Genomic DNA, 15,859 nt, shown 5'->3' with positions numbered 1-15,859 from the left:
AGGGTAGGATTTACTGTACGTCAGGGAATTAAGGGATTCATGAATCCTACATTCATTTCATATTATTAAAGCCTAAATAAGGCATCGATGTTCAATTACAGCACACTTGAAGAATAATGTAAATGAAATATATAAAAGACAACGGAAGCATAGCAATCAATTCTCAGTAAATAAAATCCTCAGAATTGACATTTTCTTGCCAAAACATCTACTCATATTGGTCTACTGTAATAACTGTCATTTAAAATTGTACTACTTAGCAATTTGTATCATACAGATTTTGGCTAAGCCTGAGAATGTACAAGTACTCCCATTGTAATTTTGAGCAGCTCCCTCCCCGTATGTCCTTAAAACCACGTAACCCTGTCATGCTCGTGAAGCCAATGCCCTGGTTTATTTCAAGAAACGGCTGGATGTATCCCTGGATCAATTAACTACTAAGTACCAAGTGAGCTAGATAGGCTGAATGTCTTCTGTATATTTGTACCCTTCCTTATGATCTCTAATATTGCTGGCCTCCCATCTGATACAGCCAGTAAAGGCACTTGCCCAAGTGAGGGCAAGCTCTGTGATCATGGGTCTGACCAGGATTGCCCCAACAGTGGCGAGACTTTGAGAGGAGGTCAGGATTAGTAAGCCAGAGCTCTCTTGGCTCTCAGTGACAAAAAGTCCCTTGTAGCCTCCTGTGCGTAAGCAGGCTCACTGTCATGAAAGATGTGCCTCTCCTCCAGTCTCCTCCTGTAATTCTGGTATGACATGTTAAAAACGAGTGGCTTGGAGGTAGGTGGGTCAGAGGAGTCTGCCTGTACTTTCTCATACTCCCCTGTGGCCATGGGGTTTGTAACTACAAACTGAGATGTGAAAAACACACAAAATTTGATGAGGTGAGTAAATCAAAAATAAAGTATATTTCTGTTACTGGTATTAGTATATGAGAAACTAGTTTTACTGGAAGAAGTTGGACACAACGTGCTGTTAAACAAAAATATCTACATTATGACAGGGCTATCAAAAAACAACCAAATGGATACCACTATATATATATATAACATGCTTCCTGAAGAACTGAATTTCATTAACTTCCACTCAAAAAGGGGTTCTTATGGAATTTTAACAAGGAATTATTTTTCGTCTCAATGTACATCTCAAATGATCGTGTTGTGCTGAATTAAAGTGTACAATCTACCAGTGTGGAACATAAACATTCTTATTTGACCAACGTATGAATAGATTAAAAGGTTAAAAGACAAACAAAGTGTAGATCAGTATGATTTGATGTCATCAACCTCTACAATAAGAACATTTTTGTTCAAAAGTAAAATGTTGTTGTCTATAACTTATCTCTGGCATATCGCTTAGACCACATGGAAGAACAGTTGATACAGCACATCTCATGCAATTCTTTAACTCAGAAAGCAGACGCAGATAACTCTCTCTCATAAACGTGACATTCAACATTTCCTTTAGATTACATAAGAGTACAGCTATCGTATTTGTTTCAATCAAGTTTACTTGGAAGATTCTTAACAAAGAATTAAAAGAAACAAAAATCAGATTTGCAGATTTATAATCATATCTTAAAGGCGCCAGGGTAGCATTATGGAGTCTCCAGAAAGTCTCCAAAAAGCATGTTGTCTTTCTGAAAGCACAAAGAATAGCCTGCTGCACAAACCTGTGGATGCATCGCAAAAATATACTTAAGGAAAAAAAGTAAAAGTGTTCTACTGGGGGTTGGATTGGGGTTGGACATTCAAACCCAGCTCATTGATGTCATCATGGTCCCTTAATTATTACCTTGAACCACTAAAACCACAGAAGCAACTCTGTTACAAGAAAATATGAGGACATTAACACAACACTTCAAAATGCTGGATTCACAGCTGGAGTGGAATTTGAAAAACAGCACAAACATGTTGAAAACAAGACTAAATGTATTGTGTCCATTACAGACCACTGCAAATGAGACCATCACCTCAGTCCCAACAAAGGGTTTTTAAAAATCTTGTATTTAATTTTTCTTAATCTTCTGATTTAAGTACCATTAAAGTAGTCATAGGAAAATATATGAATGCTACTGCAGGCTGCCTAACATAACTATTTCCCAAAGTTTCAATATTTATCAATGTTGAGCTTAAAGGTTTACCTGTAAATGTTTTGATACTTTGCCAGCGGCCATATCACCTTGCAACTCACAACAGGCAACCCACTGAAGCTAAGCAGTACCTGGAAAAAACTAAAGGTTGCTGCTGGAAGAGGTGTTAGTGGGGTCAGCAGGGGGCGGTCACCCTGTGGTCTCTGTGGGTCCTAATGCCCCAGTATAGTGACGGGGACACTATGCTATAAAAAAGGTGCCGTCCTTCAAATAAGATGTAAAACCAAGATCCTGACTCTCTGTGGTCATTAAAATCCCAGAGCTTTTCTTGTAAAGAGCAGGGATGTTACCCTGGTGTCTTGGCCAAAACCACTCATGGCCTCCTAATAATCCCCATCTATGAATTGGCTTCATTACTCTGTTCTCCTCCCCACTGATAGCTGATGTGTGGTGAGCGTTCTGGTGCACTATGGCTGCCGTCGCATCATCCAGGTGGATGCTACACATTGGTGGTGGTGGAAGGGAGTCCCCATTACCTGTAAAGCGCTTTGAGTGGAGTGTCCAGAAAAGCACACATACGTGTAAGTAATTATTAATTATTATTATTATTATTATTTTACTTTTGTCCTGTTGTTCTCTATGTATTAGTCTGAATAGAAAATCAAAGTTTTGACAGAGAAGTTTTATTTTGTTTTTAATGTCAAAAAGTTTCATAAAGGGACAGTAATAAAAATATTAAAATTAAATTCAAAATTAGAGACACACAGGGGTGATTTTCAAAAAGTAATAAATTCTCAGCAGACTTAACATATAACAGTGACACAGCAATTTTATTAGGAAGATTTTCAGAATTTGTTAATCAACAGTTTGCTAATTCTTTGAAAATAAATTAGTTAAGGTTATATGCTTGCTCGGTGATTAGATATGATCGACAAACACTTTTAGACATAAGATCGAATATTGGCACAGTTAAATCTACATCAATAATTACTGCCAACTATACGGACTGTGGTGTCTTACCTGTACCTGTACTGGGGAGAGGGGTAAACGGGCAGGCATTCTGGTAAATTGAGGCAGCGCAGCAATCGTGCCCCACTCCCAAGTATTCTTCTTGCTAATGTTCTTGCTAATGTTCAGTCACTGGACAATAAACTGGATGAACTGAGAGCAACGCTTGTTTTCCAATGGGACCTCAAAAAATGCAACGTACTGGCGTTCACTGAAACCTGGCTTGACCTGTCTGTTCCGGACTCTGCTATCCTCCTGGGAGGATTTTCTATTCACCGTCAGGACAGAACAACGGATTCGGGTAAGAGCAAAGGCGGCGGGGTATGCTTCATGGTAAACAATTCCTTGTGCACAGACGTGGAGATTTTTTAAACATCGTGCTCTATACATCTTGAACATTTGACAATAAAATGTCACCCTTTCTATCTCCCGAGGGAGTTCACATTGGTAGTTCTCAGAGTGGTGTATATTCCGCCGGAAGCAAATTTTACAAAGGCACTGGATGAACTACACTCTCACCTTAACAGACACGCGAACACACATCCTGAGGGGGCATTCATCATAGCGGGTGATTTCAACGGTGCGAACTTGAAGGAAACAATGCCTAATCTACATCAACACATCGACTGCCTGAAGCGCGGAACAAACACGTTGGACAATGTGTACACTCCCTTCCGGGATGGTTACAAAGCCCTCCCCCAACCTCCTTTCAGCAAATCCGATCATGCCTCCATTCTGCTACTTCCCGTTTACAAGCAGAAGCTTAAACAGGAGAGGCCAGCGTTAAGAACCATTCAACGTTGGTCGGAACAATCGGATTTTATACTAAATAACTGTTTTGATACCACTGATTGGCAGATCTTCCGCAAAGCTGACGAAAATAATATCAATCTGTATACGGACTATGTTACTGGCTACATGAGTAAATGCATTGAAGACGTGGTTCCCAGGATTACTGTTCACACATATCCAGATCAGAAACTGTGGGTAAATGGCGAGATACGCACCAAACTGAAAGCTAGGACAGCCGCTTTCAATTCTGGCGATATGGATAAATACAAAAAATCCAGACACGACCTCAGGAAAGCTATCAAAATAGCTAAATACCACTACACAGTAAAATTAGAGTAATATACAGACCATGTGGAGTGGTATATGCACCATTACAGACTACAAAATGCAACCCAGCTATATCGCACAACAGTCTGCCTCTCTTCCTGATGAGCTAAATTCATTCTATGCTCAGTTTGAGGTCAGTAACGCAGATCCAGTCAGGAAGATTCCAGAAATCCAAGATGGAAACCCATTGATCATATCCAGAACGGATGTATGTAAAGTTTTTAAAAAGACCAATCCACGCAAGGCTCCTGGCCCTGATGCTATTCCTGGCCGTGTTCTGAAGGCATGTGCAGACCAGCTGGCAGATGTCTTCTCGGACATATTCAATCTCTCTCTAGCTCAGTCTATAATTCCTTCCTGCTTTAAGAAAACCACCATTGTCCCTGTTCCTAAGGAACCCTGAGTCAGCTACCTAAATGACTACCACCCTGTTGCACTCACATCAGTTATCATGAAGTGCTTCGAGCGGTTGGTCAAAGCATACATCAGCTCCTCACTGCCTGACACCCTAGACCACTACAATTTGCGTAGTGGGTCCACTGCCACTGCCCTCCATACTGCCCTCTCACACCTGGATAAGAAAGGAACATATGTGAGAATGCTGTTTGTTGATTACAGCTCAGAATTCAATACCATTGTGGCCTCAAAGCTTCTCATCAAGCTCCAGGACCTGGGACTGAACACCTCCCTCTGTAATTGGATCCTGGACTTCTCAACAGAACGTCCGCAGGTGGTGAGGATGGGCACCAACATATCCTCTACCCTGACTCTAAACACTGGAGCCCCCCAAGGCTGTGTGCTTAGCCCTGTCCTCTACTCCTTATTTACCCATGATTGTGTTGCCAGGCATAACTCAAACTCCATCATTAAGTTTGCGGAAGATATAACAGTTATTGGCCTCATCACAGATGGTGAAGAGTCTGCATACAGGGAGGAGGTTGAAACCCTGGCAGCATGGTGCCAGGAGAACAACCTCTCTCTGAACATCAGTAAGACAAAGGAGATGATTGTGGACTATAGGAAACACCAGGGAGGAGATCACACACCTATCTACATCAATGGGACTGCAGTGGAGAGAGTCAGCAGTTTTAAGTTTAAGGAGTTAACATCTCAGAGGACTTAACCTGGACCCACCACACAAACACCCTGGTCAAAACAGCACGGCAGCGCCTATTCTTTCTCTGTAGGCTAAAGACATTTGGCATGCCATCACATACCCAGGCCAACTTCTACAGGTGCACTATCGAGTATCCTGACTGGTTGCATCACTGCCTGGTATGGGAACTGCTCCGCCCGGGATCACAAAGTACTGCAGAGGGTGGTGAAGTCAGCGCAGCTCATTACCGGCTGTGAGCTACAGTACCAAACATCCAGGATATCTAATCAGCTAGATGTCTGAAGAAGGCCAAGTCCATTCAGAAGGACCCCAGTCATCCCAGTCACAAACTGTTTTCCCTCCTACCGTCCGGTAAAAAGTCCAACAGACTACGGAACAGCTTCTACCTCCAGGCAATAAGACTGCTAAATAGCCAACTTGCAGCTCCTTTAGCAAATCACCTGTAATGGCTACATGGGCACACAGCTTTCACTGTATTCAGCATAACTGCACTACTTATATATATTGCATACACCATGGACACATAGCAGCTCTACTCATATTGAGTTTTATTCAATTTCTATTACTTCTATTATAATATAACCTTATTTTCGTAACCTCAATTTTGTGATTTTTGTGTTTTTGTGTTTTTGTGAATATTGTGATTTTTGCGATTTTTGTGATTCTTGTGATTTTTGTGAGGTCGCAGAAAAGACATTTAATTGCCAGCAACTACTGCTGCACGCTGTATTGTTGTGCACTTGCTAAATAAACTTTGATTTGATTTGAATGAATTTCACAGATTATTCCAAAATATTGACAGAAGAATATAAAATAGAATTTTTAATCTTGGCTCTGTTCCATATTTATCAGATGCATTTTGACAATGAAGCTCTTTTCTATTTATAAATGTTTTTACATGAACCGGAACTGATTTGAATGTATTGTGTGTGCAATAAACGCCTCCAGATCCTGATGCAACATAAAAACTGGGGTATGGGTTATTTAGATATGCTGGGTTACTACTCCAGATAAAATTGAATGCTGATATAAAAATAATCCTTTTATCAATGCTACAATAACCTTTTGAAGAGTAGTAGAGATGGCAGAGAATCTTATCAAGTGACCTGTCATTACCTTCATATACTGCAGATTCAAAATTTTTCAGTTAGGCATGTCAAGATTTCAATTGTCACAATTTAACAAATCTAATAAACTATGCCTAATCCTGGTCTCTCTGTGTTGTACTTGTTGCTGACATCTATCAATCTGAAGCCTTTCAAGTTCAAATATGACATCTGCAGTCAACTGTGGCTCCCAGAAACAACATTCTTTAATTTTTCTTTTGAATTAATGTGCTGTTTGAATACTGGTTATATACCCATCTTTTAACATAATCCTTTTGCAAGAATAAATTAACTAAAAATGATGAGCTTGGAATAGTTGCATACAGTATATCACCCATACATTTGAAAATCAGCATCAATTAGCAAATCATATGAGCAAAATTTCTTAATGACACACACCTACAGTACTGACTTTGCGGAAATGCCAAGGTTGATACAAAAATAACAATTTGTCACTTAAACCTGGTATCATTGTTTGATCACTCCTCCCCATATTTTTCGCTAAATATTTGATTAGTCTTGAACCTCAGTAGGAAAACTGACTACACTTTAAATGGGGGAGAATACTCCATGCTATGCCATGCTAAGCCATGCTGTGTCCCAGAAAATCAATAACTTGAATCACAAGTTAAAAAATTAACATTGGCATGCTCCCGTCCAACAGTAGTTAGCACACAGATACATATTTCCAAGTAAGGTCACATTTTTATGACCTGGCAGATATACATTATTTATGCCAAGCTGTGGATAGTTTCCACTGTAAGATAGAGGAATTTTATAGATAATCCACAATTATAAATTACTCCTCTCTGTTGCCAACCTCTCAATCCTCAAGCATAAATTCCAGCTATTCTCTTTGTTGATCTGAGCCAGAAAATGATTTTAGAAAACCTTCTAAGAATGGACTTAATGGCTATAATTCATTTAAATAAAACTGGTTTTATCATTGCATACACATATAACATAATTCTGCCTCCACAAAGCTTTTGTTTTGTCTGATATTTACCTAAAATGATTTGATCATTTTCCATGCTACTAAAACTGCAATGCTAAAAAATAGATTAAGTAACAAGAATTAAAACATAGTCAGTGTCTAGAAGATAACAGATTTACTATTAGATAAGATTTACTATGTGCTACTTCATTCTTTCTACACCTGAATTTTATTTTTATTATACACTTTGTTCTGCCAGCATTACTACTATAAAAACAAAGGAAAATAAAAATGATTTACAAATAAAGTTTCCAGACAAAAACATATTAGCTCTTGTGTTACACAGCTTAAACGTTTCATTCTTGCAGGCAGCTTAGTGACATTACTACACATTAAAAAAAACAAAGGAATATTTGCTTTTCTCCGCACAAACATTTAAACGAATTCTTAAAGCCAATTATTCAAATCATATAAGCCAACAAACTCTCTAATAAAAAGGTTGAATTAAAATTAAGGTATAGTTTTCTGGGTAGGGGGTCTACTTTTGTTCTGTGTCAATATGTGATCAGAAAACAAAAGTCCAACCTGATACTAAGGCCACAACCTAACATGGCTGGACACTAGTATTTAAAACCCAGCATTTTGCTCCACAATAAATTAACATTGTCTTTCAATATGTTCTGAAACCATGATCCATATCACCTGTAGCTTAGTGTATTACACCTTTTAGTAGCTGACAGGCAATACTAAAGGCGATAATTCTTTTGGGTTAATATCTGAAATTACTGCTTTGATGAGAACATTATGAATACAAACAGATAAAAATGTTATGTGTTTAAGATGAAAAAATCATGTGTTTCTTTTGGAAATTCATGTATTACAGCGTTACAAATCAAGTACCTGATCATGGTGAAACACTCCATTCTGTTCTAGCATTGCATTGCACCTTATCTCTATTAGTCCTGATTATACATATCATTCTCTACAATTACTGTAAGGCATACAATCTCAATGACAGTATAATTAAAATTCATTTAGCTTGGTATGATATTTTTATTTTGAAGAATTATGCCTACATGTTGACCAGTCTATGATAAATAGTACTGTATGATATTTCACAGAAACTACACTCTCCAGAATTAAAAGGATAATTAAGAATTATACATGTTAGTGAAACAACAGAAACTTTTTACAGTAAAAAGAAGGAACTCATCTCTCCCCTGGAAAGAAAATGTGGTTGTAGACAAGGATATTCATGGAAATTAATTGAACAGTCCAAACTAACTGAAAAACAAAGTCTGACTAAGGAATGCTTCATTTCAAACACAACAGCACTTGAGTAGTCTTTAGTGGTACTTAACGTTATATTCCAGTAATGTGAATGTTAATAGCACTGGATGTAAAGGGAAAGAAGAATCGCATACCTTCAGTCATCTGCAACTAATAATAATAGACACGCACACAAAATTCTCAGCCTAAAGCCAACTATCATCAATTGGAAATGTCATTATGAGGCCCAATTCATAAAAAAACTTAAATACAACAGTCTTTTTTTTAATATTTATTTTTTAATTAGTTATCTTATTATATTGAGTTTATTCTATCTTTTTACAGTAAAGCATTATTTTCTTCATCTCTGGCTTCTATCAAATTGTCTCAAAATGCAAATCATCATACTAATAATAGAATAGTTCATTCCTTAAGAGGACACTTTATAGGGTATGAGGTGAAGTCAAGATTTTTTTTTCCAGCTTTATAAGATGGAAAGAAATAAAAAAGCCCCTTTGTTTCACATACAAACTCCAATTAAAGCAAATGGATATAAAACCTGATTTTATTTCATAATGTACAGCAGGAAAGTGTGCAGTCTCCTCACTTCTCACGTGAAATTACAGGAATTACACCATTAAAATTCCATAAAATGTTAGTATAAATAAGGTGATAGACTTGCTTAGAAATAATTAATATAAATGTCAAATATAAACAATCAAGCATTAGCATTCCTTAAGTACCTTAGCATTCCTATCATCTTTTCTGAAACAAACCCATTAACCCCCCCCCAATGAGAGGATCTACTGTAAAACTATTGCTGTTGATCCTGAATATATGTGACAACTTATTCCAACATTGGTCCCAAAACATGGTACCAGACACAAAAACACTAGGTTCATAAAATAGTGAGCAAACAAAAATGCAAATTCCTATTCCAGTAATGGCTTACGACATCTGAATTTTCTACTGATTTGTTTTATTATGTTCTGGATCATGTACAGCATTTTATGTGTTACTCGTGATTCATCTTTGTTGTTTTTTTCTCATTGTATTGTTTTCTATCATTGTTTAAACATTTCAACATTGGAAAAGGTTTCTTGAAGCTGATTTTGGAGAACACTAGTAAAGCATTATTATACTTATCCAGTAAGGCACCAAAACAACACCCTAGCTTTTCTGAAATCAAAACATTAAGAGGTATTTCATGAGCTATTCTTTTTAAAAATAAATTTGAAACAGATTTTTATCTTCTTACACTCAAATAATTACTGTCAATTGTTAAAATGCTCACCACTACAATCTTACTCCCAGCATGGGAAAGATGCAGATAACATTTTGACCAAAATGTGCACTGTCAAACCATCTGTTTCTTTATACATGCTACAAGCCCACTTCATAATAGGCTTGGAATCTGAGAATTCAACAGTGATACTTGAGACTGTCAGCCAGAGAACTTCTGAAGATCCCTCTTCACAGCTCACAGGCCAGACATTGTGGTCACATGGCCATTCTGTGCCAGAGCACATCTCTTCCTAGCAAATCCATCCAGACTCAGATGGCACTAGGCTACTTTTGTCAGATTCCTTTAATGATGCAGCCCACACTATAATTAGTAATTAGGAGTTAGTGAACTGGGGACTGTAGAGTCCAATCAGGAATCCATGTACAAGCCTTGGGCTGTGTGCTTGACTCTATTCACTTACACTTCTGAATGTTGCTCTGATGCGCTGGACATCCTTGATTTTACTCTACAGCTCTTTTGGAAGCTACAGTATATTCCTTTAAACAATGACTAAATATATTAAATAACTATCTGCACTGCAATAATTGAATAAGCAAATGCAAAATAATGCAAAAGCAAAAAAAAAAACTGCAAGGCAGTAAATGTTCATTTTTGTATAGTACAACGCATTATTCAGTCTATTGAACCAATTTAAATTGTCATACACTTAATAATTCATGTTTTCGAAGAGAGAATGTAACAGAACAGTACGGAAAGTAAGGCAGGTTTAATGTGACTCTGTTTTTGCATTCCCAAGTTCATCCGAAGAATGAAGCATACTCTTCCTCAGATCTGACGGGAAAACCACCTTCACCACCAAACCGTAAAATAAATCTAATGTACCCTGTAATACAGGCAACTCTAGTTAATATCGCTCAAATTGTTTACATCTGAAGGCCCGCTGCTGCTGTCTGAGTAACGGGCCCTGACGCTCAGCAGAGTCAGTCTCCACTAATCACATCTGGTTCTGCTTTAGAATTTCACTGGGATTCTGCCAGCAGCCACAGCTCCTAATGGCCACAATAAATTACAGTGACTCATCAAACCTTCTGCTGGATGTGTGAAAACCGTACCTCGCACTATTAAAACAAATTAAACTAGGGCATGTTTAGGGTTTATTTCCCATTCACATTCAGGCCCTACTTCAAATAGATCCAAATAATTCAAGATTGAAAAAATACACAAAAGCTCAGAAAGTAAATTTCCGCACCTCATTCTTCCTTTTATGATGCCTGCATGCTTTTCTTTTTTATGTTATAGTTAAAACAGAAATATTTCTTTGAATGCGGGTATTCCTTTCCTCCAGGACACATTTAGCAACATAAAAAAATTATAATATTTGAAAAAAATAATAGACATTCACAAGACGTTTTTAAGGCTTATATACCTGCTGAAGAAAGAACTCTGCACAGGTTAACCACAAACTGCACTGCCAAATTAAAGCAACCACTGTAGCTACAACATGATCTTTACATAGGTTGTTTTACTAATTATCAAATAAGTGGACCAAACATTGAAATACATCAGAATTACAAGAACATCCACAGAGAACTTATAGACTGAAATCATTGACACCTGTCTTCCTTGTAAGATCATTCAGCATCATAATTCCAGAATTTGTTTCTGATTGTAATTGTCAAATTATTTATGCCCTTTAAATGCTCTATTTTAATAGTGTTTAGGCCCAAAATGTCACACCTGTTCAGGAGTTATTTCTGAAAAGAGAATATACCTGCTATTCCTGAAATGTGAAAAAAAAGTTGAACTTTAGAAACAACTAAATCTGTAATGCTAAAAAAACAATGGTATTACAGATGCCACAATAAGACAATATACAGATGCAGAAAGGGGCTATTTAAACATTTAAGAAGGCTTGTCTACAATAACAGAGATGTAATACTTTACTGACTTTGGTTTAAGATCTATGCAATTGTCTCTTTCACAAAATCCCTGCAATAAAATGAATAAATGCATTGCCTAATGCTGCCTAATGCTGACATTAAGCAGCTTTTAAAATAGAGACACTGACTGATTCGCTATGGTGATAAATACACGGGCCTTCTGCAAAATGTTAAACTCCCTTCAAGAACAAAAGAGCTCAGATTGTTAATTTTTATTTGATACTCTTTCGTCCTGTAGTATCCTCGCCTCACCGTCTGTGTCAATTACTCTATAGTTAAAAGTGAAGTTTATGAACACTTCACCCCAGGGAGAGGTAACACCATTCCTCAAGTGCAACAGTTTATTTAGGCAACTATTTCAGTCAGGGCCTGAGATATATTTTATCCCAGAATCTTGGGCAACACTTTCAGCTTCAGGCAACACTTAGAAAGGAATTACCTACAAGTGAAAAGCAGTGCTGAGACACATTACATTAGGGTTTAACAGTACCAGAGAAATTGCTCTGCAATATTCACAGTTTCACAGTACGATAGCTATAAGGTTCCGTCATTAGCTACAAAACAAGTAGTCTTTTATCAATATCAAGCCTTTAACGTACAATCAAATATTTGTTATGACTCCATTTCAAAAGAATCTTCATTTTTAAAGGAAGATAATACCTTCCCCCTTCAATCAGAAGAAAAACAGTGTCCCCAGAACAAGAAAAGAGAATGATCCTGCACCAATTCAATGATGATATTGTTATTCCACCTCCCTACACTTAGATGACATTAGTTTCCAATTAAAGTACCTCTGGGTGCTTATTTTAATCTGTTCCACTTTCCCCATAGCACCCTATGATGTCTTTACAATAGGTTTAAAATGTGCTTGATAAAGGTGATTAACATTGAACTTTGTAATTTTTTTATAACCTGCTATTCTGAATTATCCTATTAGTGCCAACAGAAATTGCAAAATGAGACATTTATTTTTTTGGCCATCTAATCATGCTGACAGTTATTTGTAAAAAAAAAAGCACAGAAGCCGTGCCTATGTACCAAAAGCCCCCTGACAGAAGAGCAGATCAAACGCAGATCATGTTTCTACAGAAACTACCAGCAGAGAGGGCAGGCCGGCAGACCCTCATAGATAGAGGCCAAGCTTGGAGAGCAAGATGGAGCACTCCCGTGTGACTGCACTGAACAAACAACAACTGATACTTTCCTTCCCCTGCTGACCTCGACATCTCCATGTATCGTGGCTATTGCCAAATTCACCCCATTTAATGGAACAAATAAATTACTTCAAATAGAAGGGCTCCTGTTTGAGCAGGAAGGTAACGGTGCTTGAATTAACCCAGGGGATGGTAAGGTTGCTGTTATTTCAAGCTCCTTGTCTGGCTTGTGGCATTAGTGCCCACCTCTTGGCTGACCTTTGAAGGTTATGGGAAGAAAGAATTGGAATCAAAATCTTTTCTTCTCCGGCTTCAAGAGACTTCACTCTAAACAGTTGTGTAACTGAAGCTTAACATTTCAAATCCATAATCTGGTCTTGCTGAGATCTTGGAAGCAGGGAATTCCTGCTTTTGTTATGACAGTATGATACAGATGAGGTGTACAGTATATACAGTATAAGGTGCTTTAATGTAAATCAGATTTATCCCATAAAAATACTCTATTTAAAATTAAAAGCTGTTGGTATGACACGCCTTATCAATTGCTTTCTCTTGTATTAAGTAATTAAATACTGGAAAATATATACTAATTCATGGCTCACAGTACCTATTTAAAATTAAAGGACATTGCCATTTTTGTACATTTTTGCTATATATACAGTATACAGTAAAATAAAATGTAGAGTTCCAGTCATACTGACCATCTCACTTCACATGAAATACCCATATGCCACTGCTGCATCTTTAAAAGTCGCTAATACTTTCATGGTTTTGTGTTAAATGCAATGTCTTCAATATTCTTTTTAGTCTATATAAATTCCTGAAAGGTCAAAGTCAGTCCAAGAGTACTTTTGTAGAAGCTTTGTATTATTCAGGGTCTTACAGGTCGCTAAGGATCATGGTTTAACAGCAACCGCAAACTAAGGGGAAAATGGTTACCAAATCTAATTGCTTTCATATGGCATGTTATTGGTTAATTTAAATAATTAAGGCCAGGGGGCTTCAGGGCATAGTGGACTAAAGCCCTAGCCTTTCACCTCTGGACAGGCCTGTCGGTAAGTGAAGTGTCAGCTAGTATCAGCCCGACCTTCAGTGGACAGGGCGTCTGCTGGCACAAGGCCTGACTACATCCAGTGCTATTGTCTTTAACATTTCATAATGTCAATTGAAATCAATGAGGGGAGAATACTAACAAAATCAATATGGGGACAAATCTACCCCAATAAGCTTTTAAGGAAAACAAATACCAAAGGCAGGGTTATTGCCAAGCTTAAGAGGACACTTTTCATATTAGCACTTTTTAAGGTAAGAAAACAAAATTACCAGTCAGTTCTTTTTTCAGCTTCCTGAGGTCTTTTGTGAGATCATCAAATTTGACTTGAGCAGCTAGAAACAGGTCCTGGGGTTCTGGCAGTGGAAAGATACTCTTGTCAGTTCCTGCGTTCTGCAAGTAAAAGACAGTGAAGACCTGTAAATAAAAGTCTAGATTTTCAAGGAAATCTGATGCTAGCTATCTCCAAGGTTGCATAGACAAGAAAGTCCTTCCAAACTTGATTTGAACATCAGGAACAGAGTAAAAACTACTATAAACAAAAGAATGTTGGACTTTAGGATAAGAGTTATACACTAATAATAGCTGCTTTTAAATAATGGCTAGGACAATGATCTTATTCCTGATTTAAATTTGGGGTTACTAAAAACGGTTGCAACTAAATGTATAATATCTGCACATATCCGCTACAGTAAATGTAAATATAAACACTGTTTCTGTTTTATGTAATACTACAGCACAAACATGAGAATTCAAGTTTCTTTGTAAAACACTTTTACTTGTGAAATGGCTTTAATTATTTAAATTATAAGACTCCAACATAGGAGATTCAATATTATTAACGAATACAATTCTAAAACAACAACAAATGCGTTTGAATTCAATACCTTTGTCACAGGCAATGCACATTCATACTCTTCATACACTAATGTTTAGTTTGTTATTAGGTGCAGAGATTGCACATTGTATTACCTGTTGTGTTTATCTTCAATTAACAATGAAAGAAAAAAAAAACATAATGGCACATGAAGCATACATACCTTGTCCATATACCGTAGATAGTATGTGACCACATAATCTACCAAACTGATGTGGTTGTCCTGCAAAACAAATACATGAATCAGCCAGAGGAACAAAAAATTGTTTATGCTGCATTTATGACGATTTAAATACTTGAACCTTACATTTGATGCCATATATTATCAGGATAATAAAACAGGCATAGTAACCTTGTAGCTTTAAATTGGAATATGAGAAAAGTAAAATTTATTTTCTGAATTCTAATGTTTTCTTTAACTCAATATTATATATCTCAGCAAATAAATCATTTTATTTTAATCATGTGTTCAGGTCAGGTATCATTTTAATTATTTTTTTTGCTCTTACAAATTTGCCACATTTTATTATACTCTAAAAAACCTCCAGCACCTTTGACAAAACTAGAGTAAACTGAAAAAAATACCACAAGCTATCAACACCCCCCAATTTGTTTGGATAGGGACACCAATAAAAACACATACCCTGCTCTTCACATCTTTCAGCTTTGGTAAAATCTCCAGCCCAAAGCCATCAGCCTGCCCTCTTGTCCGATTCCCACCATTCATGTAATTACCAAAAGCCAAGACCAGACCTAGGACATCTTTCACAGTGCTTGGCTCCAGCAGCCCCTTGAAGAGTAAAAATCTGGTTAACATCAAAACATGAAAGAACAGTTTCTGAACCTATTTTGTTAAATAATAACGCATCATGCTTTGAGAAATTAATTGTTTAATTTAAAAAAAAAACCTGAAGTCGCCAGTATGGCATTTTGAGAATTACTGCAG

The 15,859-nt window shown here is 37.1% G+C and overlaps 1 protein-coding gene across 4 annotated transcripts in view; it reads right to left on the bottom strand.

Annotated features, from left to right (window-relative positions):
* fmn1 (formin 1) overlaps window positions 1-15,859 on the bottom strand; it is a 143,120-nt gene that overhangs the window by 48,030 nt on the left and 79,231 nt on the right. For all 4 annotated transcript variants that reach the window (XM_015350900.2, XM_069193303.1, XM_069193304.1 and 1 more), the window contains 3 exons: window positions 15,557-15,703; window positions 15,077-15,136; window positions 14,309-14,429 (listed from right to left, as the gene is read on the bottom strand). In XM_015350900.2, the coding sequence (XP_015206386.2) occupies window positions 14,309-14,429; window positions 15,077-15,136; window positions 15,557-15,703 (328 nt within the window). The remainder of the gene's footprint in view (window positions 1-14,308; window positions 14,430-15,076; window positions 15,137-15,556; window positions 15,704-15,859) is intronic.

Source organism: Lepisosteus oculatus, chromosome 8 (assembly GCF_040954835.1).
Source record: "Lepisosteus oculatus isolate fLepOcu1 chromosome 8, fLepOcu1.hap2, whole genome shotgun sequence".
Lineage (NCBI taxonomy): Eukaryota > Metazoa > Chordata > Actinopteri > Semionotiformes > Lepisosteidae > Lepisosteus > Lepisosteus oculatus.
The sequence above is the reverse complement of the archived record's forward strand: the minus strand, read 5'-3'. Positions and strand labels throughout refer to the sequence as shown.